The sequence below is a fragment of the Melozone crissalis genome, unplaced genomic scaffold (assembly GCF_028551555.1).
Source record: "Melozone crissalis strain CALT ecotype California unplaced genomic scaffold, PUWL_Pcris_2 ptg000029l_1, whole genome shotgun sequence".
In the NCBI taxonomy this organism is placed as follows: Eukaryota; Metazoa; Chordata; class Aves; order Passeriformes; family Passerellidae; genus Melozone; species Melozone crissalis.
In genome coordinates this window covers 18,256,975-18,284,501 of record NW_026535807.1, presented here as the reverse complement: position 1 = coordinate 18,284,501, position 27,527 = coordinate 18,256,975, and the positions used below count along the sequence as shown (strand labels likewise).

Sequence of the window (27,527 nt, the reverse complement as noted above, 5' to 3'; positions counted from 1 at the left end):
AGAGAAAAAAGTAGTTCTGAAGTTTCTTTCTTCTTTACCATGTATTTTTCACAAAAGCATGTTCAGTTTTCTAGTAGCTAGAAGCTTTACCTCACTTCGCTAAATGTCTGTCATGTAAAACCACCACAACTACTAACAAATTGGAGTCCCACACAAGGTCTGTAAAACTGCATAAAAAGGAGTTATGTGAATAAAAAATGGCCTTTTCCACCACGAAGGAAATGGAGCCTGTGTGATTTATCCCCATCCAGGTGAGGCACAGCAGTGCTGTGGTGAAGAAGAATAATAACCACCACAGAATGAAATGTTTCTCTGGGCCTGCAGGATGAGCCCACTGGGCACAGCTGAGAACAGAATATCTTCATTTTCTATGAGCAGAATGTCTTCATTTTATATAGGCAGAATATATTCATTTTCTATGGCTGTGGGCAGAACACCCTTGTGGTGGTGTTCTTAGGGGTCCCAGGATGAGGGAAGAGATGAGAATCTTGACTCCATGTACCAGAAGGCTGATTTCTTATTTTATTATATATTATATTAAAAGAGAATTATATATTAAAACTATACTAAAAGATTATATATTAAAACTATACTAAAAAAATAGAAGAAAAAAAATTATCAGAAGACTTGAAAGAAATAGAAAGGAATGATAACAAAATCTTGTGACTGACCAGAGAGTCCGAGCCAGCTGACTGTGATTGGCCATTAATTAGAAACAAGCACATGAGACCAATCAAGGGTGCACCTGTTGCATTTCACAGCAGCAGATAATCAATGTTTTTCTTTTCCTCTGAGGCCTCTCAGCTTCTCAAGAGGGAAAAAAAATCCTAATGAAAGGATTTTTGATAAAATATGTCTGTGACACCCTTCAACCCCAAAGCAGCTTCCAGGTCCCTGCTGGTGCATTTACAGAGGAGAAGGTTTGAACTGGGGACCACTGCAGGGACACCCTGTCCTTCACAACATTTGGAGGCTCTAACTTTAGGACTGGGGAGATTTGGTAATTGTAGGAAGGGTTAGGGGGGTTAGAAATGTGCCATGGCCATGCCAGTGAAAGGCTCAGAGTGTGGGGCAGCGTTTTGTTCTAAATCCACATCAGTGATTTTGTCTGGTCCTTGTGGTGTCACAGACACCCAGGCTGAAACCACATCCACTGCTCTGCCCTCTCCTGCTTTTTTCAAGAAGTAATTCAGAGCCAAATAACAATATTTCATTCAGCCACTACTGCCTCATCTTGAAATTCCAGAAGATTTGAAAATCTCACCATTCCCTTAGAAAACTGCACCTTGAATTAGATAAATTTGTCTTCGGGTCTTTGTTTCTGGAGGTGCTCTGTTGGCTTCATTCTGAAATGAAATATTTTGTTGTTTTGCATCCTTTTTTTCTCTTTTTTTTTTTTTGTTTTGGCAAAAACCTGCCATGGAGTTTGACTGTTTCACAGACAGTTTGGGTGGTAAACATGTATTATCTGATGGAAACTGAGCTGCTGTAGCAGCCAGAGTCAATCTACCTGCTGAACAATTTGAATAAAGGAGGGAAGCAAAGGACTCCATGTGTTTTACTCATGGTAAACTGAGGCTCAAATGCTCCAACTTATTTCCAAACTGGAGTGTGAGAGCAGGAAAGGAAAAATGTTCTGCTGAAGGGATCAGCATTGGTGCGAAGCAAGGCACAGAAATATTTTCCATTTTGTGGTATTTTCAAAGGAAGCTTGGCACTGCGATGGTTTCCAGGAAATCCTGAGGGTTGGGAGATAGATCTGGACCTAAAAATCTGGAATAAGTATTGCTAAAGGAAAGCAGAGCAGTGCAGCTGGTCTTTTTCTAAACAAACATATCTCTACATATAAAGTTGTAAACTTATTTTTTTTCCAAGTCTAGTCCTGTGAAATTCCCCTCGAATAATTGGATTACACAGGAATAGAGGAGCACATAAAGAGGTTAACTTTGAATTTGCTGAATAGCTTAAGTGAATTGTATTTTTTATTATTTCCTTAAGATGTTCATAGTCTGTGTGGGTGGATAACAGGACAGAGAGAGAGAGAGTTCAGGCAGCACTACGGCCTTGCATTAGGAATAAATTGCAGCCTGGAGGAGTTCTGCTTTATGGTCAAATTTTAAAGCCTTTGATAAATAAGGAGAGTAAAGAAAATGGATTTGCCACTGCTGCAGAACACACAAAGCTGTGTGTGTGTAACCTGGCCTAGATCAGCGCGGCACGTGCAGGGTTTGCTGGAGCAGCAGCAGGGAGGGATCTGCTTTGGGAGCTCTCTGCTGGCTGGGGGTTCTTCTGAGCCCACCCTGGGTGTGCTCTGCTCTCCTGAGCTCTGTGTGCTGCTCTGGAGAGGGCAGAGATGAGATTTAATGTGCTGTGAAAGGCACTGAGCACGGCAGAGAGGGGAGGCAGCGCAGCAAAAAGTTTACGCTCCCGACTTGTCAGTATAATTTTGCCCCTGCAGGATCTTTTTTTTTTTTCCTTTTTTTTTTTTTGGGATGCAGAGCATGTGAGGCAGGAATGTTGCCTGGCAACTGGAGGGGAGCAACCTGTGCAGGAGGAAGGGAAGGGAGAGGGAATAAATTATTGCCCTTATTGCTCCTTTTAGGACTGAGCCAGGAAATCTTTTGCTGAAGCTCTTCTGCATTTCTTTCCTCAAACAAGTAATTTCTCTCTCTCTTAGCAGGATGCGCCCAGCTGATGAATTGTTGTGATAGTCTGGAAATAATAAAAATTTAGGGTTCCCAGAGTGAACAATTTAAAAAAGTGAATAAAAAAGAGTGAATAAAATGATTCTACTCAGGTATTAGAGGAGATGCACCTGGTTAACAAATCCTATATGAAGGGTCAGGGCTGGGGGTCTGGATTTTATGGAATTCTCTCCAGCACTCTCCTGGTTTGTTTCAAGTGCCAAAAGGAGATGACACTTTAGTGTCACCCTGCCAGCCTCTGTGGGCACAGAGAAATTCTGGCTCACCCCTTTGGAATTTTAGGAGGAAAGCCAGGCAAAGTATCTGTTCCAGGCTCTTCCATTAGCAGATAACTTCAGCTGTAGAATCACAGCTGAGACCATCCAAACCACACTTGAAGCATAAAATTCCCCTTACTGCAACTTTTCTTCTACAAGTGTCAGCAGAAATAGTAGATTTAAGTTGGCCTCTGATTGCACAGAACATCACTGGTTGCCTGCAAAACTCTGCAGAAACAGCTATAAAATGGATTTTAACCAGCAGTGAGTCCATGAAGCACAGCTGTTTGAAATTCAGGTCTTTTTTGGAATGCAGGAGCTGAAATTCAGGTGCTCTCCTGCAAGAGCTGGAACATGAGGTGGGAGAGGAGGGTGCCCAGAATGTTTATTTGCATGCAGGACACTTGGTGCTGGCAGCCTGGGAGGGAGCACTGAGCAGATTAACAATCACCTCTGGCTGGGCAGGAAGCAGTGACCCAATGCTGAGCTCAAACCCTTCCCCCGCCCCTGGCACTTCTTCTTCCTCTGCCACTTCTTCTTTGCTTGCTAAGAAATGTCAGAATAAATATTTTCTTTTTTTCTAGTGAGTCTGGAATAGTCCTGCAATTGCAAAGATGAGCTGCATGTAATTTTCATGGAGTCACAGGATGGTTTGGGTTGGAAAGGACCTCAAAGTTCATCCAGTGCCACTCCTGCCATGGCAGGGACACCTTCCACTGTCCCAGGTGCTCCCAGCCCTGTCCAGCCTGGCCTTGGGCACTGCCAGGGATGCAGGGGCAGCCACAGCTGCTCTGGGCACCTGTGCCAGGGCCTCAACACCCTCACTGGCAACAATTCCTTCCCCATATCCCATCTAACCCAAATCTCTGTCAGTCTGGAGCTATTCCCACTTTTCCTGGCACTCCATGCCCTTGTCCAAAGTCTCTCTGTTGGATGTCTTATTTGTAGTTCCATTTCTCTCTCAACAATATCTCTCCTATTCTATAACATTTCTAAACCAACATTTCTTTTCTCAAAGTTTACATACAAATACACACCATATAAACCTTTATCAAATTTTAAAAATTTTCTACAACTCCGTTTCCCACATCTCTCCATCTTCCCTGCAGCCCTTTCAGGTGATGGAAAGCTACAATTCAGTGACCCCAAAGCTTCTCCTGTGCAGGTGAACAATGCCAGCTGTGCCAGCCTCTCCTCCCAGCAGAGCTGCTCCATCCTCTGCTCATCCTGGAGCCTCCTCTGGGCTCCTCCAGCAGCTCCAGGTCCTCCATGGCTGGAATTTGTCATCACATGTGGAAAATCCTGTGCTGCCTTTTGTGAGAAGCTTGGAAGGGCTCTCAACAGAGATGCCAGTGCCTGTGTTTGGGTGGATCACCCCAAAAAAGGGGAAAATCCACTCCAAAATGTTTCAAATGATATAATTCTGTACAGAGCTCCACATCCTGAGAAGATAACTGTTGGAGCTGCCTGCATTGGGTTTTTTGTGTGAGGAGGAGGGAAGGATCTGGAATTCCAGCTCTGTAGACAATATCCAGGACCTGCAGGGGAAGGAGGATTAGGATGATGTTGTGATGCACTCTAAATTCAGGTTGTTCTGAGGCAGGCTGAGCTCTGCTTTGGTGCTGGAGAAGGGTGGGAGATGAGGAGCTCCTTCCTCTCCAAAGCCTTCCCTCTCCAGGGAGAGCACCGGGGCAGCACCTCAGCAGCAGGCAATGCCAAAACATTGCCCTCTCCTCACACAGCTTTTCCTACAGACTGATTTTGTCACCAGGGAATTCTCACTGATGGGAGCCATTTGATTTGGGGATTGCCAAGGGGAAAACACAATGGTGTTGAGTTCTTACCTGGAATTTTGGTACAATTTAAGGATTTAGGAGGAGACCAAAGAGACATTCAGGAACTACCCAGACTTTGGGTTGGCCCTTTGGGTTCAATGCCTGCCTTGAAGCCCTGAGCTCAGGCAGGGTTGGAGTTTTGGGAAGCAAGGATTTGTGTGCAGAGTATGATGGCTTAGAGTAACCCCCCAGAGCAGAGGCCAGGCAAGGTTCAGAGCATAAAGTGGAGATTCATGAAAGCCTTCAGCAGGCCCAGCTTGGGCAGCCACAGCCTCCAGAGGCTGCAGCCAAGGCGGGCCATGGGCACGAGTTTGTCACACAATGATCAGTTTGGGCATTCACACATCAGGGGTTAATGCTCCAATTAAAGCTGCAGGAAATGAAGTCATTCACCTCCAGTTTGCCCCCCCTAACTCATTTTTGGTTGTACTTTTTGTGGCCTGAGGCAGTGAGGTGTCCTTGAGTTCCAGGCCCAGAGAGGAATTGCTGTATATCTTATAATGTGCACAATTTATTGGCATGGCAGCACCTGTGCGTAATCAATAATTTTATCTGACCAAAATGTGAAGACAGTTAACTAGCACTCTGTATGGAGTTCAGAGTTAGAGTACAGGAATTGAAAAATACAAAAGCCGAAATCCTAACACATCAAATGGAACAAAGGCTGATTGTCCCCAGCTGCCACTCCTGGAGGGCTCTACCTGAGTGCTCCTCTTTGCCATGGCAGAGATTCCTGTTCCAACCCTGTTATCCCAGGCAGCAGCACCTGCAGAAGGGCACAGAGCCATTAACTCGGGGCCACCTAAAACCTGGGACTGACATCCAATTTCATTCACCTCTCATGTTGCAAACCTCGCTTGTTAAGATTTTTTTTTCTGCCAGATTTACATATAAACAATTGCGATTTAAACTCAACCAGTGTATTTTCAGAAATAACTCCAGTAAATCACTTTAATCTCCAGTGTGCTCTGTTAAATATAGTTGTTGTTAAAGTGTAAGCTGATATCATTAAGAGATTTAGCTGAGTGATGTCATACTCTGCTTTATCTAAACTGCCTTCTGCAGATGAAATAATTAAGCACCAAAAATTTTTTCTCAGAGGGCATCCTGAATCCGAGACTATCCAGATATATCTCATTTTTTCTGCAGGTTTTGGGATTCTTTGTCTGCAGTTAAATACTTTAACAGAGCGAGACTCTCTGGTACTATTTTATTTGGGTTTTTTTTTCCTTTTCTTTTGACCTTGGTGTGTCCTCAATCTTTGCTGGATTGCTTGGAGGCTTGTCTGAGCCAGGAACCTCGTGTGTGTGATGTCAGCTTCATGCCACAAGGCTTGGAAGGTGAAGAACACTTAGATTTTCTTCTGCAAGGCTTTCTGAAAAATATTATTTCGTGAATAAAAACAAAAATGTTCTTTTAGTTGAATATTCTACTCAACGCAAATTTCTGTCGCCAGGTTTTGGATTTTGCTCAGATATGAAGAGGGAAATCAGCAGCAAAATGGGAATGGGGGAGAAAAGACTGTAAGGAAATATTTGAAATTATTCTTCAAAGTATTTATGATTTACTTAGCAGAAGAGGTTATAAAACACAAAAGGCTTGAGATTAAAAATAACAAAAAAAAAGAAAGATGAAAGGAGATGCAGTAAGAAGCTGCAAGTGTTCTTTGAGATTAAGTTGGCTGATCAAATAATAAGAGCTAAAAAAGTGTGATCTGCTCCATTCATAAACCTATCCTGGATTAATTAAATCTGCCATTTATTTATTTTAAATACATGTCACATTGCCATGTTAAAGTTTCTAACTAAAACAAAGGGGTTGCCAGGAAAAACAGAACAATTTGGTTTAAAATCAGAGACATGAGCACAAGCTGAAGATCAGAAGGTTTTATAAACTCCACGTGCGGCTGCCTGATCCCAGCATCCTGGAATTTATCATCCCCCAGAGTTGGATGGGCAGGATCCATCTTCTCCTGGAGCTTTCTGGGAACATTTTAGGAAATTTCACTTTAGTTTAGAAGGTTGTGCTATTCAGTGTTTGCCTCCATGGTCTCAGTTCTGCTGAACTTTTATGAAACAATCAAATTATTTTCTTTTCATCATCCAGACAAATTCTGGTGAGGAGGAAACCTGAATTTGTGCTGAACTCTGTGGAGTTGCCTCGTCATGAGCAAGCCCACAGATTGAGAGTGAGGCAGAATTCTGGTGTTGGGGCTTTGCAGAGCAGCAACCTGAGCAGAAATTAAACTATTTTCCCCACTTTTGCTGCCCTGGATAAACCAGCACATCTTGCCTGATGTGGGGAAAGGGAAGAGTCCTTTCAAACAGGCCCTGGGACCTGCAGGTGCCAGATGAAGCTTCGTGAAGTAATTTCCCATGAATTTTATTTCACTGCCTGCACTTTGTCATGGGCAAAAATTTCCAATCATAGGGAAATATTTGTGAAATAAATGAATGTAAAGTATAAAAAAAATGGAATTTGGGCAAAGTCTGAAGAGTCATGTGGTTCCCTTTCTGTGCCCTTGCATCAGGTCACCAGAAAATGAGATTTTCCACAGGAAATTTGTGCAAGTTACAGGGAATAATAGCACTAGTGAACCAGAGGAGTCTTAGACTTCCCTTGCTTGCTCTGTGTTTTATTAGGAATTTAAATTCTTCAGATTTTCATAGAGTTCATGAACATTTCAAAGCCATCTGTGCCTTGCTGTGTATGAATGTGAATTTCAAGCCAAGATTTATTACAGGTAGAGGGAAACTAATGGGATTTATCACTTCAGCAGTTTCAGGGGGGTAGTGAAGCCATTGCCACTACAAAAATACTGCTTAACAGAAAAATTTGTGTTTTCTGTGAGAGGAAATGGTCTTTTATGTTTGCCTCTCTGCTCTCCACACAGATTGTGACTTTCATCTCGTGCATCTGAGAAAAGCTGCAGCAAAAATCTTGTGGGAAATGCCTTTAAAACTCTCAGGTCCCAAAGTCCAGAGCTGATCCCAGGACTTTCCTGAGCAGGTTTCTCAACTCCTGCTCTCAGCAATGCAGAAAGGGCTGGGGAAGCTGACTCAGGACTGACAGAGAAAATATAAAAATAAAATATCTGAATATCCCAGAAAACGTCTGATGGTCAAAGCACAATTCTCTGCTCCCCTGAAGAGGTTGGGATGAGTGCAACTGCCTATAGCAAGGAGAAATCAGGAGAAAATGGAAATTCTTCACCTTTCGGACTTGTTTTCGGCTCCAGGACAGAACTGATGGAGGCTCACACTCCAAGGAAGCTTTTGTGGGGTTTGGTTTTCATCTCCAGCTGCTTCCCAAGACCTCCAATTTGTCCCAGCTGCAAAGCTCATATGACAGGGTGATTATCTTGATTGGTAGGCAAAACAAGAAGGCTCTGAGACAGACTAATGAAGTCAATTGTGCTGCTGCAGGGGCCAGTTGAACACACTTTGTGGGAAATGGATTCACTCAGCTTCTGCAGAATATGTGAAAAAAAAAATCTATATTTTCCTAAATTCTTACCTCCCAGATTAATTCTGAACTTTAATCCTGTTTAGAGCCATGATATATTTTGAAATAAGAAGTTCCAGGCACCCTTCATTTTTCATTAGGAAGGAATATTCTGGTCCTTTGCTTGCTGCATTTTGAGGAAAGGGATTTTCCAGGCAGTGAAGTGTTGGGGTGACCAAGCTTTAGTGTGAGCTGGGGAGGGGGTCCCAAACAGAATTCCCCAGAGTCTTAGGGTGCAGTGCTGGGGGTGTGTATTATATATGATTCCATTGCCGTTCATTATATATAATTCTATTGCCACCTGTTAAAACCAGGTGGGGCAGGTATCTTCTGTTCACTGGGCAGTTTTCTTTATCTCTTCCACAACCAATCCTCCATCCAGGTGATCTCTTCTGTCCATGGGCCATTAATTATTAATTATCTTCTGTCCATGGCCAGTGAGTGTCCCTGCATGGCTGATAAAAGTCCATCATCCCATTGGGAGATGCTCCACCCAGGGGGAGGAGCCAAGCATTCCTACCTGGATATAATCTGAGGTTTGGGACACCACAACAGCCTTTTTCCAACTCCATTCCCAGAGGAGCAGCTTTCTTCTCCATTGCATTCCCAGAGGGAGCCCAATGATCTCATTCAGGGGTCATCAGCAGCCTAGATGGAGGTGATGATTTCTTCTGTTTTACTCTAGGATTAGTTTGTGGTCATTTTTCATATTTACTATCATGCTTTTACATTTTAGTTTTCCTTCTTCCCTGATCTGCAGCTCCACAATTCATCTGAATTTATTACACCTGGTACCTTTCACATATTTTAAATTTTTTGTTTTGCTTTGTTTTCTTTTGTCCCTCTCTAGGTCTGCATTTCTCACTATTGATGAGCTGTTTATTACCTTGGAGGTCTCTAGTATCCCAAATTTTACTATCCCACCTGTGTTCTCCTCCTCCTGTGGCTCCAGCTCTTACTGCTGCACCAGGCCCCTGTTTCTCCACATTTTATCTTTGCATTGAAGTCATTAAAAAACCCTTTTCACATAGAATTACTGCTGTGGCTATAAAACTATGTTTGTAGCACAGCAAGATAACAAAACCAAACCAGATTATCCATAGATATCTGGTCATTCAGAGAAATTGCTGTCACAGCTGAACCAAGTAGAACAAAGCTGTGGGCAGGTCAGGAGAAGTTCAGACTGAGCAGCCCCGAGGTTCTGCAAAGCCTGCATGAAACTGATGGCTTGTTACTAACACAGAAAATGCCAAAAAAATCCACTTCCTAAGGCCTCTTCTGCTGGTGAAGATGTTCATGTTTTACACAGAAAAACTTCCAGTGTGTTTTCCCAATTTCCTGTTGAATCTGGGTTTTTTGGACATACAGAGTTTGCCTGCACACACCTCTGATTTGTACAGATGTTTTTAGGGGTTTTTACTTGGCCAACATCCATCAGTGTGGGTTCTCTCACAAGGAATTCCAAACTCCTAAAAATGCCCAAACTGAAATTTTTAGAGGCAAACCCTGCAAAAAAACTGCACAAGGGAAGAAAAATCTGCATGTGGGAAGGTGGATGGAGAAAACATCCAAGGCAACCTTTAATTATTCACAAATCAAACCAAAGAACCCCAAACCACATTTCCTGATCTCAAGGAAAAGATTGTTTATAGGAATGAGTATATAAATATTTACATTTTATATATTTATATATATATTTATATATATATTTCAGTTTCATACTTCATCAGTTTCATATATATATATAATATATATGAATAGATATATTTATAGGAATTTATATATATATAAATCATATATATTATATATATAAACATAATTTGTGATATTTATAATTTGTATATATATAGGAATTTGGATATATATACACAAATTATATATATGAAATAGATATATAAATCATATGTGTAAAATGGGTGTATTATATATAATATATAATTTTTATTTATATATATTTATATATATACATATTTATAGGAACTTTTTATATATATACAAATTATATATTTTTGTATATATATAAAATATAATTAGTTATAAATATAATTTGTATATAGATAGGAATTTGTATATATATACAAATTATATATATGAAACAGATATATAAATCATATATGTAAAATCGATATATTATACATAATATATATTTTATTTATATATATATACGTATTTATAGGAATTTTTGTATATATATACAAATCATATATATGAAATAGATATATAAATTATATATGTAAAATATATTTTTTTAATATATATATTTATGGGAATTTTCTCAGTGTTGTCACCAGCCAGGAGGATCCTGGAGCAGATTTTCCTCCTCCTCCTCCTCCTGATTTTCTGCTTCTCAAGAGGCTTTGGAAGAGCTGGTGCTCCCCTGTGTTTGGATTTTCCTGTCATCACCTGCCCACACAGCAGATCCTCTACATTTAGCACAGAAAACACCCTTCCCCTGAGAGGGGGAATTTCCCACTGGAATTCCTGCTCCCTGTTTAGCACAGGTGAAATTTTCCAGGATTTTTTTTTTCCTAAATTCAGCCCTGCCTCCCTTTCTGCACTCTGTAGCTGCATTTTTGCTGTGGCCCCTTTCCACTGATGTTTTCTATCACAGAAGGATGTGGTGCTCTGTTAGAAAGTTCTTGGAATTAAAAATACCCTTTTTTAATTAACTGTCTCCTAATTCTCCTCATTAGTAAGCAGAGAGGAAAATCAGAAAATCATTAAGGTTGAGAAAGAGCTCCAAGTACTTTCAAACCAACACTACCATGATGTAAAGTGCCACATATGCTAAATTTCTTTGCATTTTCAGGAATGGTGACTCCACCACCTCCCAGGGCAGCCCATCCTAATAAATACCTGAACAATTTCATTTTTTGGAAGTAATTTTTAACTTTGAAATGAGGACATGTGTATCAAAAGCATGTTTATCTGTGATTCTTCAAGGGAAAATAAAGGTTCTTTTTAGCCATGAATAAATCTTTAAAAAAGTATGTCATCTGCAGTAATTTATTCAAAATATCTTTGTTCCAATTAATTTCTAAAGTGCTAGGAAATATTTGCATAAGGAAATCTTTGTAGTTTTGACTCCTTTAAAAACTAAAACCAGCCATTCATGATGTAATAATTAGTGAGAAGTACAAAGTGGTCTAATACCCATTCTTGTGCATCAAACTGGCTTTCATTTTTAATCAGAAACGCTGCCATTCTCCGCTCTGCAATAATTACAATTTCCATCGAGCTGCCCTGGGGGATGTGCTCAGCCCTGGGAGAAGGAAAACAGGTCACTCCTTTGTTCTTTTTTTTAAAGGCCAGACCCAAACTTTTCCACCCATGGTGGGAAAGGTGTTGAGAACCTCATCCCATAAACACATCCACGCTTCTCCCTGAGCTTTTGGCATTGTGCTTTCCCTTCTGGGGCAAATGTGGGTCTGGAGAGCCTTAGGAAACAGAATCACTAAGATCTGTCTCATTAGGAAATGCTTGTTACTCTTAAATCAGCTCATTGCAGCCCCTTAAATCCAGCAGGTGCCTCCAGGTTAAAAATCAGCCCAGCAGATCCTAAAGCAGTTTTGTTTTGCATGTTGTGTGTAAAATATTCTAGTTGCAGAGTCACAATTATTACTGAATTTAGGGGCCTGATGTTGGTGCTGATGCCTTTTCTGGGGCAATTTTCAGGCATTTTCCCAACAGCAGAGGGGCAAAATGAAAAGAAAATCCTCTGGTTTTGATTAGACATCTAGAAACCTAAAAACAGAGGCCAGCCAGAACTCAGGGAATAAAAAGCAGTTTTATTTATTGAAGGGCCTGAAGGTACATTTAGGGCAGACAAATCTCCCAAGGGCTACACCCAAAATGGACCATGGGTCAGGGGTTTTTATACTTTTATCAGTTTGGTCCATTTGCACATTGGGGGTTAATCTGCCAATTCCAGCTCCAGGGAATGCAGTCATTGAGCCCAAGTTTGCTCCCCCCAAGTCCCTTTTGTTCCCATCTCTGGGCCCTGAGGCAGTGAGGTGTCCTTGATTGCCAGGCCTGGAGAGGAATTGTTGTGTGTGCCCAAAATGGGAAAGCTGCAGCTGACACTGGGTGTGGGGTTTGGAGCGACACACTAAAGAACTGCAGGAGTACAAATAGATGGAAAATACACAAGCTAAAATCCCAAGGCATCAGTGCCTTTTTGCTTAAGTCTTCTAGGCAGTTTAAGTGGGTAAATAGCTGCTTTTGCAGAAAAACCTGGTGATACTTTAGAGTGATGGAAGGAAAAAGCAGCTAATTCGAGTCATCACAGTCACCAGTGGTGTCTCTGGAAAGGACATTCCCTTGAGTGTGGGAGGTGTGCAGTAATACTGAGTATTTGCCACATCCAGGGGGCATAAATCCTGTGGATTCAACAGGATTTCCTGGAGGGATGTGTGTGAAGATGTTTTTTTGTCTGAAATAACAAGATTCAAAGTTCTGGGAAGATCCCTGTGAAAAGCAGAACTGAAGCTGGACCTGGTGGGGTTTATTTTTAAAAGATGCTGAGCACTTTGTGTGCTGAGGCTTCTCTTTCCCTGTCCATTGGGATGCAGTTGGTGGGGATGTCACCTGAGCCTGTCCTCACCCAGCCTGGGACGTCCCCCTGCCATGGGAGTGTGTGCTCACTCAGAATTTGTATTTTTTATTTACAGATGGACAGAGCCTGGTCAAGGAACCTTTAGCAGTTCCTCCAAAGCCCAGGTAAATCAAAGCCCTGCTCATGGCTTTGTGTTTGTGCAGTGTTGAAGGAGGGAGAGCTTGGCTTAGCCAAGACCCCTGGGCTGCTCCAGTGACAGTGGGAAATAAGGAAATAAAGAAAAAAGGAAATAATGAAAGTAAATAATCCTTGAGCAGATAAAGCCAATGACAGGTTGTCAAAGTGGTGGTGAGGTTAAAACACAACTGGTTGATCTCAGATTTTGGGTTAGGAACTGGATGGCACGGCCCAGAGCATGGTGGTGTCCCTCAGGGCTCTGTGCTGGAGCCAGCTCTGCTGCATTTTTTTATTGATGACATGGATGAGGGGATTGAGTCCTTCATTAGTAAATCTGCTGATGACACTGAGCTGGGAGCTTGTGTTGATCTGTTGGAAGGAAGGAGGACTCTGCAGAGAGACTTAGATTGGTTGGATGGATGGGTAGAGTCCAACAACATGGAGTTTAATAAGTCTAAATGCCAAGTTCTACATTTTGGCCAGAAAAATCCCTTACAACGTTACAAGCTGGGGATGGTGTGGCTGGACAGTGCCACAAAGGGACCTGGAGGTATTGGTCAGCAGTGACTGAACATGAGGCAGCAGAGTGCCCTGGTGGCCAAGGAGGCCAATGGCTCCTGGCCTGGATCAGGAATGGTGAGGCCAGCAGGAGCAGGGAGGTCGTTCTGCCCCTGCCCTGGGCACTGCTGAGGGCACACCCTGAGTGCTGTGCCCAGCTCCGGCCCCTCCGTTTGGGAAGGACCTTGGGACACTGAGCACATCCAGAGGGGACAACGAGGCTGGAGAGGGGCTGGAACACAAACCCTGTGAGGAACCCCGGAGGGAGCTGGGGGTGCTGAGCCTGGAGAAAAGGAGGCTCAGAGGTGACCTTATTGCTCTCTACAGGTCCTAAAAGGTGGTTGCAGACAGGTGGGGGTCGGTCTCTGACAGAACCAGAGGACACAGCCTCAAGCTATGTCAGGGAAGGTACAGGCTGGATATTAGGTAAAAGGTCTCCACCTAAAGAATAACAAAGTACTGGAATGCTCTTCCCATGTAGGTGGTGGAATCACCATCTCTGGATGTGTTTAAAAAAGACTGGACAGAGCACTTGGTGCTATAGCTGAGGTGTTAGGGCATGGGTTGGACTCGATGATCTTAGAGGTCTCTTCCAACCTCATTATTCCGTGATTCTGTGAATTTGCCACCCTTTAAAACCCACCAGGGCATTCCCAGGGCACTGTGAGGGCAGTGTCTGGCAAGGAGGTGTGAATTTAGTGATTTTAATGAGGAATGTTGTCCACTCTGTCTGAGCTGCCCATCCCTGGGGTACATGAGAGGAGCCACAGGCTGCTGGCCACCCCAGCATATGGACCCACCAAGGACTGCAAGGGAGGTGAATTTCCCTCCTCATTTGCCCCCCCTGGCCTCCATCAGTCCCTAAAAGGATGTCCCTGGCTGGTTTGAAGGCTCAGGCAGTTGTGGCAGTTGTTCCTGCCCTGACAGAAAGCCGGGCTGTGCGAGCGCCGCGGGAACATCGTTCTGACAGCCCACTGAGCTTCACACTCCCAACTCTCCTGCTTAATGTACCATGGGCTCTGGCCTGCTCCCTGCCTCCCTGAGCTGCCTGCAGGCCCCAGGAGAGGCTGGCACACGTGCCCTGGCATGGATCCTGGCAGCTGGGATCACCCAGCGGGATGGGAATGGGAATGGGAATGGAATATTCCTGATCCCTCCTTTACCTGGTGAAATCTATGCAGGGGTGGAGAGGGAAAAGTGGCCTTTGCAGGACTGTTAAAGTGCTCAAAAAAGACACAATGAAAATGTTGGAGCAGGGGGTGCTCCTTGGGAAAAATGGGAATTTCTGACTTGGACAGTGGTGTGGTGTTGCAGACATCTTTTATGAAAAATCCTTTCTTTAGGATTTTTCCTCCTGAGAAGCTGGGAGGCCTCAGGAACAAAACGTGAACATTGATTATCTGCTGCTGTGGAATGCAACAGGTGCATCTGTGATTGGTCTCATGAGGTTGTTTCTAATGAATGGCCTATCACAGTCAGCTGGCTCAGACTCTCTGTCCGAGACACAAATCTTTGTTATCATTCCTTATTATTCTATTCTTAGCCAGCCTTCTGATGAAATCCTTTCTTCTATTCTTTTAGTATAGTTTTAATGTAATATATATCATAAAATAATAAATCATGATGTATGATTTAATAATAAATAAATTTATTATTAAATTATTTATTTATTATTTATTTAAATAATAAATAATAAATCATCTTCTGAAACATGGAGCCAGATCCTGATCTCTTCCCTCATCCTGGAACCCCTGTGAACACCATCACAGTGTGGTGGTGCTGTTCTCTTATTTGCATTTTTGGGCTAATGAAAGCTGCTAATGAGGCTGCTCCTACAGCAGTGACTGATCTTGGAGAATTTGGAATGAAACATTTCCTGAAAAGCCAGCAGTAAATAAAAATAACCCCTCATCCACGAGTCCCAGTTGCATAATCGTGGAGAATCAAGGTTCATGAGATAAAGAAAAATCAGAGCAGAATGTGGAAGTACAAAACAAGCCAGAAATCCCTGGAGAGGAGTGTGACTTACAAAGGAAAAAGATGAGCCAAACCCACAACAGATCATTAAATATTAAATGGTAAGTAACACAGAGCATGTAAAGAACAAAGAAAAAAACTTCTCTGAGCATTTTTGAGCAAGTTTTCTGTGAAAGTGAGAAGCTTAAAAGTGACACACACAATGTTCCTTGCTGACACTTGAATGGCTTTGAGTGATGGAGCTGAGCAAAATTCCCCTTCTCCACCAGCAAAAGGCAGTGGGTTGGTTCCTTGATGTTCTCCAGACTTGTTTTATTGTGCCATTTGCTTTTAAGCTGGCATTTTATTATTTATTTGCAGACATCCAAATCTACATATTTTTTCCCCCTCAAAACCCCACAGCAGCCCCATAAAATAGTGTGTAAAGAGAGCAAGTAATGACAGCAAGTCCTGTGATGTGGCTGCAGGGGGATGTGGGCTGGAACTCATTTCCCTCAGCACCACGGCAGGAGTGAGGCACAAGGGTTTTTATCACTGGCCAGGGGCTATGTAAAATCATGAACGGGACAGGACTGCTAGGAATGTGCCTTGAGCTGTTTTATTTTCCAGCATCAGCCTCATTCCATGGGTATGACAATGGGAAGATGCCACCAGCTCGCATCCCAGGCAACAGACCAAGAACTTAATGTTACAACTCACTTTAAAAGGTTTTTGACCAATCACACAAGGCAAAAGCACATTGACAGTAGTTCCATCCAACCACCATAAGCACACGTACCTTTGGTTAAAACAATGCCTGCTTATTTCAAATACAATACCTGCTTGTAAGTCTGAAAACACAATGCACAGAGCTCCATTATTATGCTTAGAACTTCCTAATATTTCACTAGATAAACTTTTCAGCACAACCCATTGTTCTATTTGTCTTTGCTTTCCTGCTGTTTAAATAATTTTTCTGCTGACCTATCTCATGGTTGCTGCTTAGCTCTAATCACAGTTCTTCAGTTTCTGAGGCCTGCCTTTTGCAGCTTTCCCAAAACCCTCTGATTTTGTGGATTCCCACAGTTTTTAATGCACACCCAAGTCTAAATTGGTAGGTTTGAAGCAGATCCTGACAGGCAAGTTCTGCCACGACACAGGGTGCTCAAAACAGGAGGAACCAGGCTGGGAAAGGTCACCCTGAGCCCCTCAGAGTGAGGCTGGATCTGGGGAAAATCAGCAGGAAAGGTCATGAGCTGCTGCTGTGTGACAGCTGGGAGGGAGCAGGTTAAAAAGCGCTGAGCTCTGTCACTTTTAGGCAGAGTTTGTTGCCTGCAGTGTGACTTGGTGTTTCTCCCCAGTGTTTTGATTAATTATTTTGGTCATTCATTCAGTGCAGAGTTTGCAGTGCAGCGCAGTGAACTGAAATGACCTAGAAATAATTCCCTAACACAACCTGACGCTCTGGCTCACATTCACGGGGAGATTTTTTATTTTACCCCTCACCAAAGCACTCCTCAGCCATCCCAGGGGAGCTGGTGCCGTTCCTGCCGGACCAAACAGCTTTCCATCCACCAGGTGATGTTCAGTGGATGGAGAGTGTGCTGGGACAGAGATTTTGCCCGTGGAGCTTTGGAGGAGCCCTCTGGGACCTGCCCAGGGCAGCAGGAACTGCAGCTGGTTTTTGGGAATATGTCCATGGTTTTGGGATCAGCAGCTCCTCAGGCACAGCCAGGGCTGGGGCAGCTGCTGTTTGTGGGGTCTGGTTGGGGTTTTAGCAGGGTCACTGCCCTGCAGGAGCTGTGGTTCAGTTTTGGTGCCTTTCCATCCACGGGGATGCAACGGCGGCTCTGTGTCTGCACAAGGTGTGGCCAGTAAATGACAGTGCCAGTGGGGCCTGGAAAATCTTTTCCTAGAATAAACAGAGCCTCTAAGGCTTCTTTTTTATGTCAAACATTTCCAGACATTCCCAGGTGTCTTTAGAATAATTATAAGGAAAAGAAGTGCACAATGTAAGGGAATAAGGCAGCGACTTGTTCCATTCTGTTTTATTCCCCTTCCAGCACTAAGTTTCCAGTTTGGTGAAGTGCAGGGGAAACTCCAGACTCCCTCCAATTGAAAATGAACATTTTGGCTGTTTTCAACTCTCTGATACTTTGTTTGCAGCCACCTCTCAGCTGCTGGTCCCCAAAGGCACAGCACGGGGAGCGCTGGGATGCGAAGGCAGCTCTGTGTCTGCACAAGTAAATGACAGTGCCAGTGGGGCATGGAAAACCTTTTCCTAGACTAAACCAAGCCTCCAAGGCTTCTTTTTGTATGTCAAACATTTTCAGACATTCCCAGGTTGCTTTAGAATAATTATAAGGAAAAGAAGTGCACAATGTAAGGGAATGAGGCAGCGACTTGTTCTGTTCCATCAATTCCCCTTCCAGCACTAAGTGGGTTAAATGCAGGGGAAACTCCAGACTCCCTCCAATTGAACATTAACATTTTGGCTATTTTTTACCCTCTGATACGTTGTTTGCAGCCACCTCTCAGCTGCTGATCCCCAAAGGCACAGCAAGCAACTCTTGCAGCCTGACTAAAGCACCATTGCTGGCAAAACACATTAATTTTTGTCCTGGTGACAATGCCTGATCCATCCTGTCCTTCTCTTAGGCACTGTTGGACACATTTAGCACCAGCATGTACTTATGACTCACAAATAACTCACAGGATTACTTCAGCCTGCTTGAGACTCCAAAATAATCACTCAGGATTTGCCACTGAGCTGGATGTGAGACCGTTCGCAAACCTGGGGGGAAAAGTGATCAGATGTGAAGCTGCAAAATCATGGAGCTGTGGAATCACAGCATGGTTTGGGTTGGAAAGGACCTTAAAGATCATCCCATGGGCAGGGACACCTTCCACTGTCCAAGCCCCAGCCTGGCCTAGGACACTCCCAGGCATCCAAGGGCAGTCACAGCTTCCATGTGCACCTGTGCCAGGGCTGGAATTCTTTCCTAAAATCCACCTAAGCCTGCCCTTTGCCAGTGTGAAGCCATTCCCTGTGTCCTGGCACTCCAGGCTCTTCTAAATAGGCTAAAAATTCTCTCTCACCAATCCATACATTTAAAAAATAATGACAAATCCTGAATGACAGCACCGGTGTAGTGTGTGGTCAGAAGGAGGAACAAACCACAATGATGCAACGCTAAAAGTTAATGGGATTTTTGTGAAAACAGAGGAAATTTGCCCATTCTCCATCAAGTGTGAGCAGGAAAGAGTGATGTAATTATTGACTGGCCCCAAACTGTAAAGGCAGGAATAAGAAGTGGAAATACTTGGACAAGCTTCTTGAGATACCAAGCTCTGTGGAGGGATGAATATTTTGTTTCACTTTACCCCATTTGTTCTTTAATATTTTTTAAAATTTGTTTTATTTTTTTGACTTCAGAGGAAGAAGAGAGGAAGTAATTTAAATTGCAGAAGAAAAATTGTATATGGGTAAATCCTGTCCTCCCATCTTATTTTAATTTGGTTTATTTAAACACCCCCAGCAGGGCAAGAAACTGGGAAAGGAGAGTGAGGGGGGAGTGGAAAGAGCCTTTGGGATGTAAAGGCTGGTGCCTTCCTTCCTGAGCAGTGAAAGTGGTAATTGTGGTGCTCTTGCAGAGGCAAACAGGGGCTGGCAGCTGCTGCAGCTCTGAGCTGATCCCTTCAGGTGCTGGGAGTGAGGATTTGGTGTTGCTGCGTGTCTGTCCGTGGGTGTCTGTCCGTGCTGTGCAACATCCCCCTGGCTCCTCTTCCTGGGAGTGGAGCCAATCCATCCTGGAGGGAAAGGGATCAAGAGGTGGATGTCCAAGTGCTTGAGTGCAGCCCCTTTTTGCTGCTGCCTGCTGGGCAGTGCCCGCAGAGGGGTGCTGGCAGCAGGAGCTGCTGCCCTGTGCCATGGCATCACCCTGCCTTTGGGTTCCAGCCCCCGAGAACCAGCCAGCACTGCGGGCTGAGCAGTTCTAACAGTTAATTGTAATGCTGTCGTGGCCTGAGCAGGACAAAACAGAAATAATCAGGCTTAAAACAAACAAAAAACCCCCAAAAGCAACACAGTGTTATTTTAGAATAAAAGCACATGTAGCTGAACTAATACTCCTGATGAGCAAGGACATGGATTTCTCCCAGGGCATCCTGCAGTCCTGGAGGGGAGAAGTGACCTTATTTGCATTTTTCTTGTTGAATTGCTGTTGGGATTTCTGCAGCACGGCGAGAGCAAATTCCTCCAGGAGAGCATGGAAATATCACAGCGCTTACGCAATATCCTCCAAGTAGCTTCCTGCGCCTCAGCCCCTGCTGCCCTCCTGCCCTCCCACCACCCACAGCCAGCAGTGACAGCCCATGGCCTTTCCTTTCCTATTCCCCTCTGCATTCCCAAAACTGCTGCCTCCCCTTTTCCAGAACAGTCTGGGACCTCCCCTCCCGGCCGCGCCCTCGCCGTGCGCTCCTCGCGAAGGTCAGCGCTCGGTGCTTGGAGGCTGTGATTCCAGACGCCTCGCTGGGGAGCCTTTTCCATTCTAATCAGGTCCTCTAATTGCTCAGGCTCTTCCCCAGCATGGAGCCCTGCTCCAGTTTTGCAGGCAGATAATTAAATCCCGAGCCCAGGAGCGGTGGTGCAGCCGTGCTGCAATTTCTTCTCCTCCGTGTCTTCTCCTCGTCTTCCCACCCCGCCAGTGCAGCTGAGGCAGGAGCACGGAGCTTTGGGAGCCATGGATCATCTGCCTGGGGAGCATCCAGCACTGGGATGGCTCCAAAACTAGGGAGGTGCTGCAGCTCACAGCAGTGCACCCGAGGAACCGTCCGAAACATTCCCAAATCCGTTTTTTTCCTTTTCTTGGAGCTCGCTCTGCCATCTTCCTTCCCGCAGGAGAATGAAAGCAGCAGGATGCCAGGAAGGGCTATTAACTGTCACCTCTTAAGCTCCCTGTATAATGTATGCACATACTAATTACATTGTAGGAATAGCATGGATTAATTATACACACCACAAGTGGGATACAGCGTTTTGGTATTTAAAGGATATTTTTATATAAATGACACATTTGGAACTGGAAAATAGCACAGATTGGGTTTGCCCAATGAAAGACTGCAAAATTCTGGATTTAATGTATAATATAACCTTTATTCTTTTTCCTCTAAACTCTTGGAAACTTACATAACAATCGTGCTTTAATTATGACACTGTTTATAGACATTTAAAATGCATCTTAATTTATAAATATTTTACATTTGGTCCATAGAACAGGTTGCAATTTACTAAATAATACTGTACTCTTTTAAACAGGCTCTGTATATATTTTTGAATATGTATATATTACATATATATTTTTATATAGAGATAGATTTGCTTGGTGTTGGATATTTCCTTATTGCAAAAAGCATATATGATCATACAATAATCTTTCTTTTTCAGGGCAAGTACTACAAAAAAGATACAGCTATTCACAGTTTACACACAGTAGTTCTACAACACTAGTTTGTGCTATGTGATAACATTTGTACAGCTTTTTGCTAAAGAGCAGGTCTGTCAAACATCTGTCATAATTGTTTACAATCAAACATTAAATACTGCATTTTTCTTAGAACAACATGGGACTCGATTACATTAAACAATAAAGAGAAAGTCGGAGTTTTTACCCTTAGTCTAATGAAATTCACAAGTATGATGTATCACGTGTGATGTCTGTGTAGGATGTAGGGGTTCCTCTAAATCCCAAAGACTTACAGGACGTTTGCATCTCAGCTATGGCCGTTTAGGATGGAGCTTAGATCTCGTAGTATTTTACATTTGACCTAGGTATGAAACAGTTTAGAACCTACCCAACATACTCTGAGAGTTTAGAATGTTGTTTGAAATACATGTGTATTATATATATATATTATTTCTACATAATGTGCTTGACATTCTGAGAATAATACCTTATTGCAAGAACATGTTTGTCACCTTCAGACGAGAACAACGAAAAACCCAACATTCACAGGTAACGTTTTTTTTTTTTTTTTTTTTCCACGTAGTAGTTCTACATAAATTGTGCTATCTAACATCGTACGGTGCACAAAAAGAGTTTGCTGAAAAGCAAGTTTTTCATTGCACAGTTCTGTCACAGTCATTTACAATCAAACATCACCCTCCCAAAAAAAAAAAAAAAACCAAAAAAACAAAAAGCCTCCGTGACTGTCTTATCTTATAGCTGCCAAACGAGAAATGCCGAGCGGGGCTCCCGCTGCATTCCCCACACGGGGAGAACTTCCAGGGGCTGGCTGGAGCCCAGAGTGAGATTGCAGGGGATCGAAGAGCTCTCCCTCGTGCCCTCAGCACCACCCAGCCCCTGGAAATGGAAATCCCACTGCTCTCAAGGTGCTGGGGTTTGGGGTGGGAGCTGGGGGAGTTCTCGGGCAGGTTCAATCAAGCCCTACGTTGGAACTCACTTTGATCTTGGTTTGGTTTCTATTTCGGTGGCAATGCAATAGTAGAGTGATAACAGCATGATAAAAGCTCAGGGAGTCTGAGCTTGAATGGCAAATACTTTGTATTTTACTCCTGGGAATCTCTAAGAGCTCTCGGCTATTGCTTTGCTAAAAAAGTTAAAAGTCATATTTATGCCTCTAACATTGATTCTAACGCAGATATCTTCTTTTTATAAGAAGCAAGATATGTGCTTTTAAGGAAATTTATGACCTTGCTTGAAAGTCACCCTGAAAGGCTGAGCACAGCCAGCGTGTTTGGCCTGGGCTGCTCTGCCACAAACAACTCAATTTTTGCACTAGGAATGTTTATAAAGGCTGTGCCTGCTGTTAATTGAAGGAAGAGTCTCTTCCCCCCTCAAATGGCCTCAGCTGGAACAAATTTCAAGGGCAGACTTTTGCACTGGAAATCACTTGTTTACAAAATACTCCGTTCTCTTTTTGTACAAAACAACTCCAAACTTAATTTTACCCCTGCAAAGTCAGAAATAACAGTCTTGGGATTCAGCGGTAAGAAATAGTGATCAACTACTAAAAATCAGCAGCACAAAACTTCAAATAGTCGTGCTAAAAGGTAGATTAAAAAGGTCTTGGCACATCAATTTACAAATTCCAAGGTATGCAACTATCATTGTGAAAGGATAAAAACATTAACAGTCTGTGGATTGCTGGAGAACACAAAAACACTGTCAAACATCTGAGCTCGCGGCGGCTGGATCGAACCCATGGCGATTCCCTCGGAGTGGAGATGACCTTGTTGCTTTTTTTTTTCCTCTTTTTTTTTTTTAATATGTATTTTTTTTTTTTTTTTGCCACTAGAGGTAGGTAATTATATTCTCAGATGTGAATTTGTGGTCATATTCAACCATATTTTTTGTTTTTCTGGAGGAGGAGCGGTACTTGGACGAGAGAGGAGTTTAGATGTAGGCTTCTTTGTTGGCAGAGTTGCTCTGTTGGGCCTGGTCTGGCCCGTTCTCAGGGTGGGTGATGTCTTCACTTGGCTGAATCATCACTTGGATGCGCTGTTCAAAGGACAACAGTAAATGTGAGGCAGCCAAAAAACTCTTTCTAACCTTACTCTTCTTCTTTTAATTTTCCCTAAACATTTAAAGACAATTCTTTACAACCACCTGTCTTTCCAGGGACCAGCAGCAAGCCACTTCTACTAAACAGAATTCCAGCTCTGTCCTGAAGGTGACAGGAGGAGCTGAAAAACCCTGGGTGCCTACAAGGAGCTTTCCTGGGGAAAATAAATGTGGAGAGGCTCTGCTGTGATCCCAGGGTCCAGCACTGCAGTGGGCAGCAGTGCTGGGCACCAGAGTGATGGGCATCTCCCCAGGAGAACTGAGAGCTCCTCCAAGGATAAACCAGTGCTTTAGAGGGTTTTAGAGTGTTTTATTCCTATTCTGTCTTTCTTCGTCCTTTTGTCCTCTCTGTTCCTTCAGCTTCTCTGCCTAGCTCAATGCAGAGAATATCTCAAAAGAAATCTCTCTTCTATCTCAAAAGAAATCCCAGTTTGGCTCCTCAGAGCCTCTCACTGGTGCAGGCTCTCCCCTCACTTAATAATAATAATTTATCAATGCTTTCAAAAATACGACCTCAATCCACAACAAGGCTGAGATGAGGAACTTTTACCATGGTCTCACACAACCCTGCCCAAAGAGCAGCTGTATTTTAGGGAAACAGTTCTCCTTTTGCACCTAAAAGTTTCCATAAGACCAAGGGAGATCTATTCAAAATGTAGGAGCTAAGAACAGGCAGGGAGGGAAACACAAAAAAATCAAAACCCAGATTTTTTTATGCAGACTTCTTTAAAGCCTCACTGAGTCCTTCAAAATTTGCTGAAGACAAATATTTGGATCAAGATCTGAGCATTTCATGAGGCATCACTCGTCAATTCTGCTTAAGATCATCCAGCCCTTTGCAAAGATGGCTCTGTCAGCTGATTTTAGAATATTCCAGAAGTTCTGACAAATTCCTTTTGACAGTCTTTGGTTGCCACAAAAATCTTGGACTGGAGATCTGGCTGTGATGTACAGGAGGAGCTGGAGAGGGAAAACTGAGGATCCACCCAGACTGAAAAAAACGAGGTGTGGTGGTTGTGGGGGGTTCCTGAATTGTGTGTGGGGCAATATTGGGGTCAATATTTGCCACCTCTTTAGCAGCACATTTCTGAGGACCTCAGAACTGAGTGAAATAGAAACTGAGTGAAATAAAAACTGACTTCAAAAAAACCCCAAAAACTGACTGTCTTCCATGAAAAGTGTTGCCTCCTTTAAAAAATGGTATGAGCAGTCAGGGAGGCTGAGAGCAAAGAGAAAAAAGCCCCTAATGTTCATTACAAAGTGACTGCTCACAGAAGCCCATTAAATAAAGGCTCAAGGGAAGTTTTCCCAAGGTGTTCCATGTCCTCCCTCCCAGCTGCAGCAGAGCAGGGCAGGTGAAATGCAGGAGCTGCAGCCTTGGGGGCCATCAGGGGCGTGCAGAGCAGGGTCACTGAGCAGACTCTGCAATCCCAGAGTTCTGGAGCTCAGCCCCTGATTCTGATTCCAGCTCCCCAGAGCATCCCCTGCCACGATCCACGGCTGCATGTCTGGCATTAATCAGGACAAATTTCCATAATTTGCCAACCTCTCCTCTGGTTTCTAGGTGTGAGGAGCGGGAATGCCAAGTGTCTGCAGCTGCCAGAGCAGAGATAAGGAGCCTGTGGAACGTGGGGAACAGCAACAGATGGCTCAGACACTCTCTCCTATTTGGCTGGCACTTTTATGTTTAGGGGTTTTTTTTTTAGCTCAAAGCAAAATAACTGAGGGGGAAATACATGACAGGAAAGAAATGCCCAGCAATCTTTGATTGCACAGGTGCCAAGGTGTGGCGGTCATATTTTCTGAAAAATCCCTCAGAAGCTGAGAAGCCTCAGAGAAAAAAGAAAAACAATTCTTATCTCATTTGCTTCTCCTGTGTTGTGCTCATATGTGAAATATGTGGCAGTCACCTTTTCTGAAAAATCCCTTGGCCCAGGATTTTTGTCCTGGGAAGCTGAGAAGCCTCAGAGAAAAAGGAAAACAATTCTTATCTCATTTGCTTCTCCTGTGTTGTGCTCATGTGGAATGTGTTTGGAGATTGTTTACCCACAGGTGATTGTTTCATTGGTTTCATGTGAATTGTTTTGACTTAATGGCTAATCAGGGCCAAGCTGTGTCAAGGCTCTGGAAGGAGTCATGAGTTTTCATTATTATCTTTTTAGCATTCTGTAAGTATCCTTTCTGTATTAATATAATATAATATAATATAATATAATATAATATAATATAATATAAATCTTTAAATAGTATCTTAATATATAATATAGTACCTTAATAAGATATTAATAAAATTAATATAATACATTATAGTATAATATAAATGTAATATAACATAATAAATTAGTATAGTAATATATAATATAGTATATTAATAAAATATTAATAAATTAATAAATTATCCTTCTAAGAACATGGAGTCAGATTCATCATTCCTTCCTTCACCTGGGCACCCCACAAACACCACACCAAGGGGGTTGGGACAGGCAGACTTACCTGTTTTAGGGATCCTTTCAGGGTGAGGAACATGTATGCCATGTAGCCAGGAATCAGCACCATAGAGGACAGGGCCATGAACCAGCCCACCCCCTGGCCCCATTTTGGGAACACGTAGCTGCCCATGGTCAGCGGGGTCATCTGCACAGCACTGAAGATGAACACTCCCTGCAAAAGCAGAAGGGAGGGTTTGGGGTCAGGTTCCCACAGTGTTCTGGCTTCAAGAGTTTTTCTGTAGCTTCCCAAGATGCTTTTTGCCAAAATGAATGTTTCACCTCAGAGCTGTGTTTTCACATATGAACCTGCACCTCGGACAATCCAGGTGTGCTGCTGGGAGCAGTAAATTCCTGGGATAACCTGCACAGAGCCAGAGGGAAAGGGGCTGCTGGGGAAAATAGGGATCCTGGGAATACCTGGAACCCAAAAGCAACCCAATAGGAATCCTGGGAATACCTGGAACTCAAGAGCAACCCAGTAGGGATCCTGGGAATACCTGGAACCCAAAAGCAATGTGGGTGCTGCTGCTCAATGGCGCCATGTACATGTCCCCATTGTGCCCTTCAGCAGCAGCACCCACGTTGCTTTTGGGCTGTTCTCCAATGATGCCCTGCAGACACAGAATTCCATGGGCTATTCCCAGGAAAATCTCCTGTGCTGGCCTGTCTCAAATGGCTAAAGCAGCCAGGAAAACCTGCTGAAGTGAATCAGGAGAGAGGGAGGCTCGTTCTGATCCAGGCTGAGCCCTCATGCAGGACAGAGGGCAGATTCTCATCCCTGCTCTGCAAATTCCCAGAGGCAGATTCTTATCCCTGCTCTGAGCTGGGCTGGGCAGCACATTCTGCTGAGGACTTGGCAAATCTGACCAGTTGGGCACCTTCCTCCTGTGCCACTAAAATAAAATCTCTTATGCATTCCTGAATGCTTGTTTTTCACAAAAATGAAATCTGCCTTGATCTGGGAAGGGAAGACTCGAGGAACCCTCAACATGAACACATTTCTGTGTCTTTTTAGTGCTCCTCATTTGCTTTCTCTGGTTAAATGCTGGCTCATGTGTAATAGTTTGTTACATTGCATCTGGGTTCAGTGTATGTGCAGTGCATTTACATTTCTTTGCTTACTACTTCACAAAGTACTGAATGGGATTAACTGGGTAAAGTTCTGAATCAGGAAGAAGCTGTTCTGTGGTTTCCAGTACAGATTCCTTGCAGAGTTTGCCAGAAAACCCACGGCAATGTAGTAGAAAATGATGAATACATACCACAGAAGGCCATGAGGGAAGAACATGAGTTTAGAACCCTGCTCTGTCACTAGAAGGGCTCGTGGAGGAATTCAGTTTACAGAATGTTGACATTTTTGTGTATGTGGAAAATTTAGATTTTAGATTGCTAATTTCTATTTTAGAACACCAAAAAAAAAAAAAAAGGTCAAAATTTGTTCCTTACAGTTTTCTAACTCTGCCAATCAACCTCTTGAGCATTTCCAGAGGTCTAATAAAAATCTTGGCTTCTCCTTTTGGGGCACAATCTTCCTGGAATGTCACTGCTTTTCCCCTATTGCCTTCAATGGGATTGCTCAAATCCTTAAAAAATGAGTGAGGGCAGAACTAATATGAACCTGTGGGGCTGGAAACCACAAGGCTGCAGCACCCAGGCCACTCATTCACATCCTTTCAAGCAGAGAATAAAAGTTTGTTCCTTACTGCCACAATGATAGGAGTGAAAAAGGACCAGCAGAGTTTCCACCAGATGCAGGGTCTGTATCCCACCATCTCTTGGATGTTGTCATAAAATCTATTAACACCTGGGTGAAGAAATAAGAAACAGCAAAGAAACATGTCAGGTAGTGGAGTTGATGGGAAGATCAGTGGTTCTGAGAGATACAGTCATAAACTATGATTATATTTG

The 27,527-nt window shown here is 43.3% G+C and overlaps 1 protein-coding gene across 2 annotated transcripts in view; it reads right to left on the bottom strand.

Annotated features, from left to right (window-relative positions):
- Positions 1–20,681: 20,681 nt before the first annotated feature.
- Positions 20,682–27,527, bottom strand: part of SLC6A1 (solute carrier family 6 member 1) — a 72,685-nt gene continuing 65,839 nt past the window's right edge. For both annotated transcript variants that reach the window (XM_054281310.1, XM_054281309.1), the window contains exons 13-15: positions 27,323–27,423; positions 25,624–25,791; positions 20,682–23,067 (exon numbers count right to left, since the gene is read on the bottom strand). In XM_054281310.1, coding sequence (XP_054137285.1) covers positions 22,963–23,067; positions 25,624–25,791; positions 27,323–27,423 — 374 coding nt within the window. In that variant the 3' untranslated portion in view covers positions 20,682–22,962. The remainder of the gene's footprint in view (positions 23,068–25,623; positions 25,792–27,322; positions 27,424–27,527) is intronic.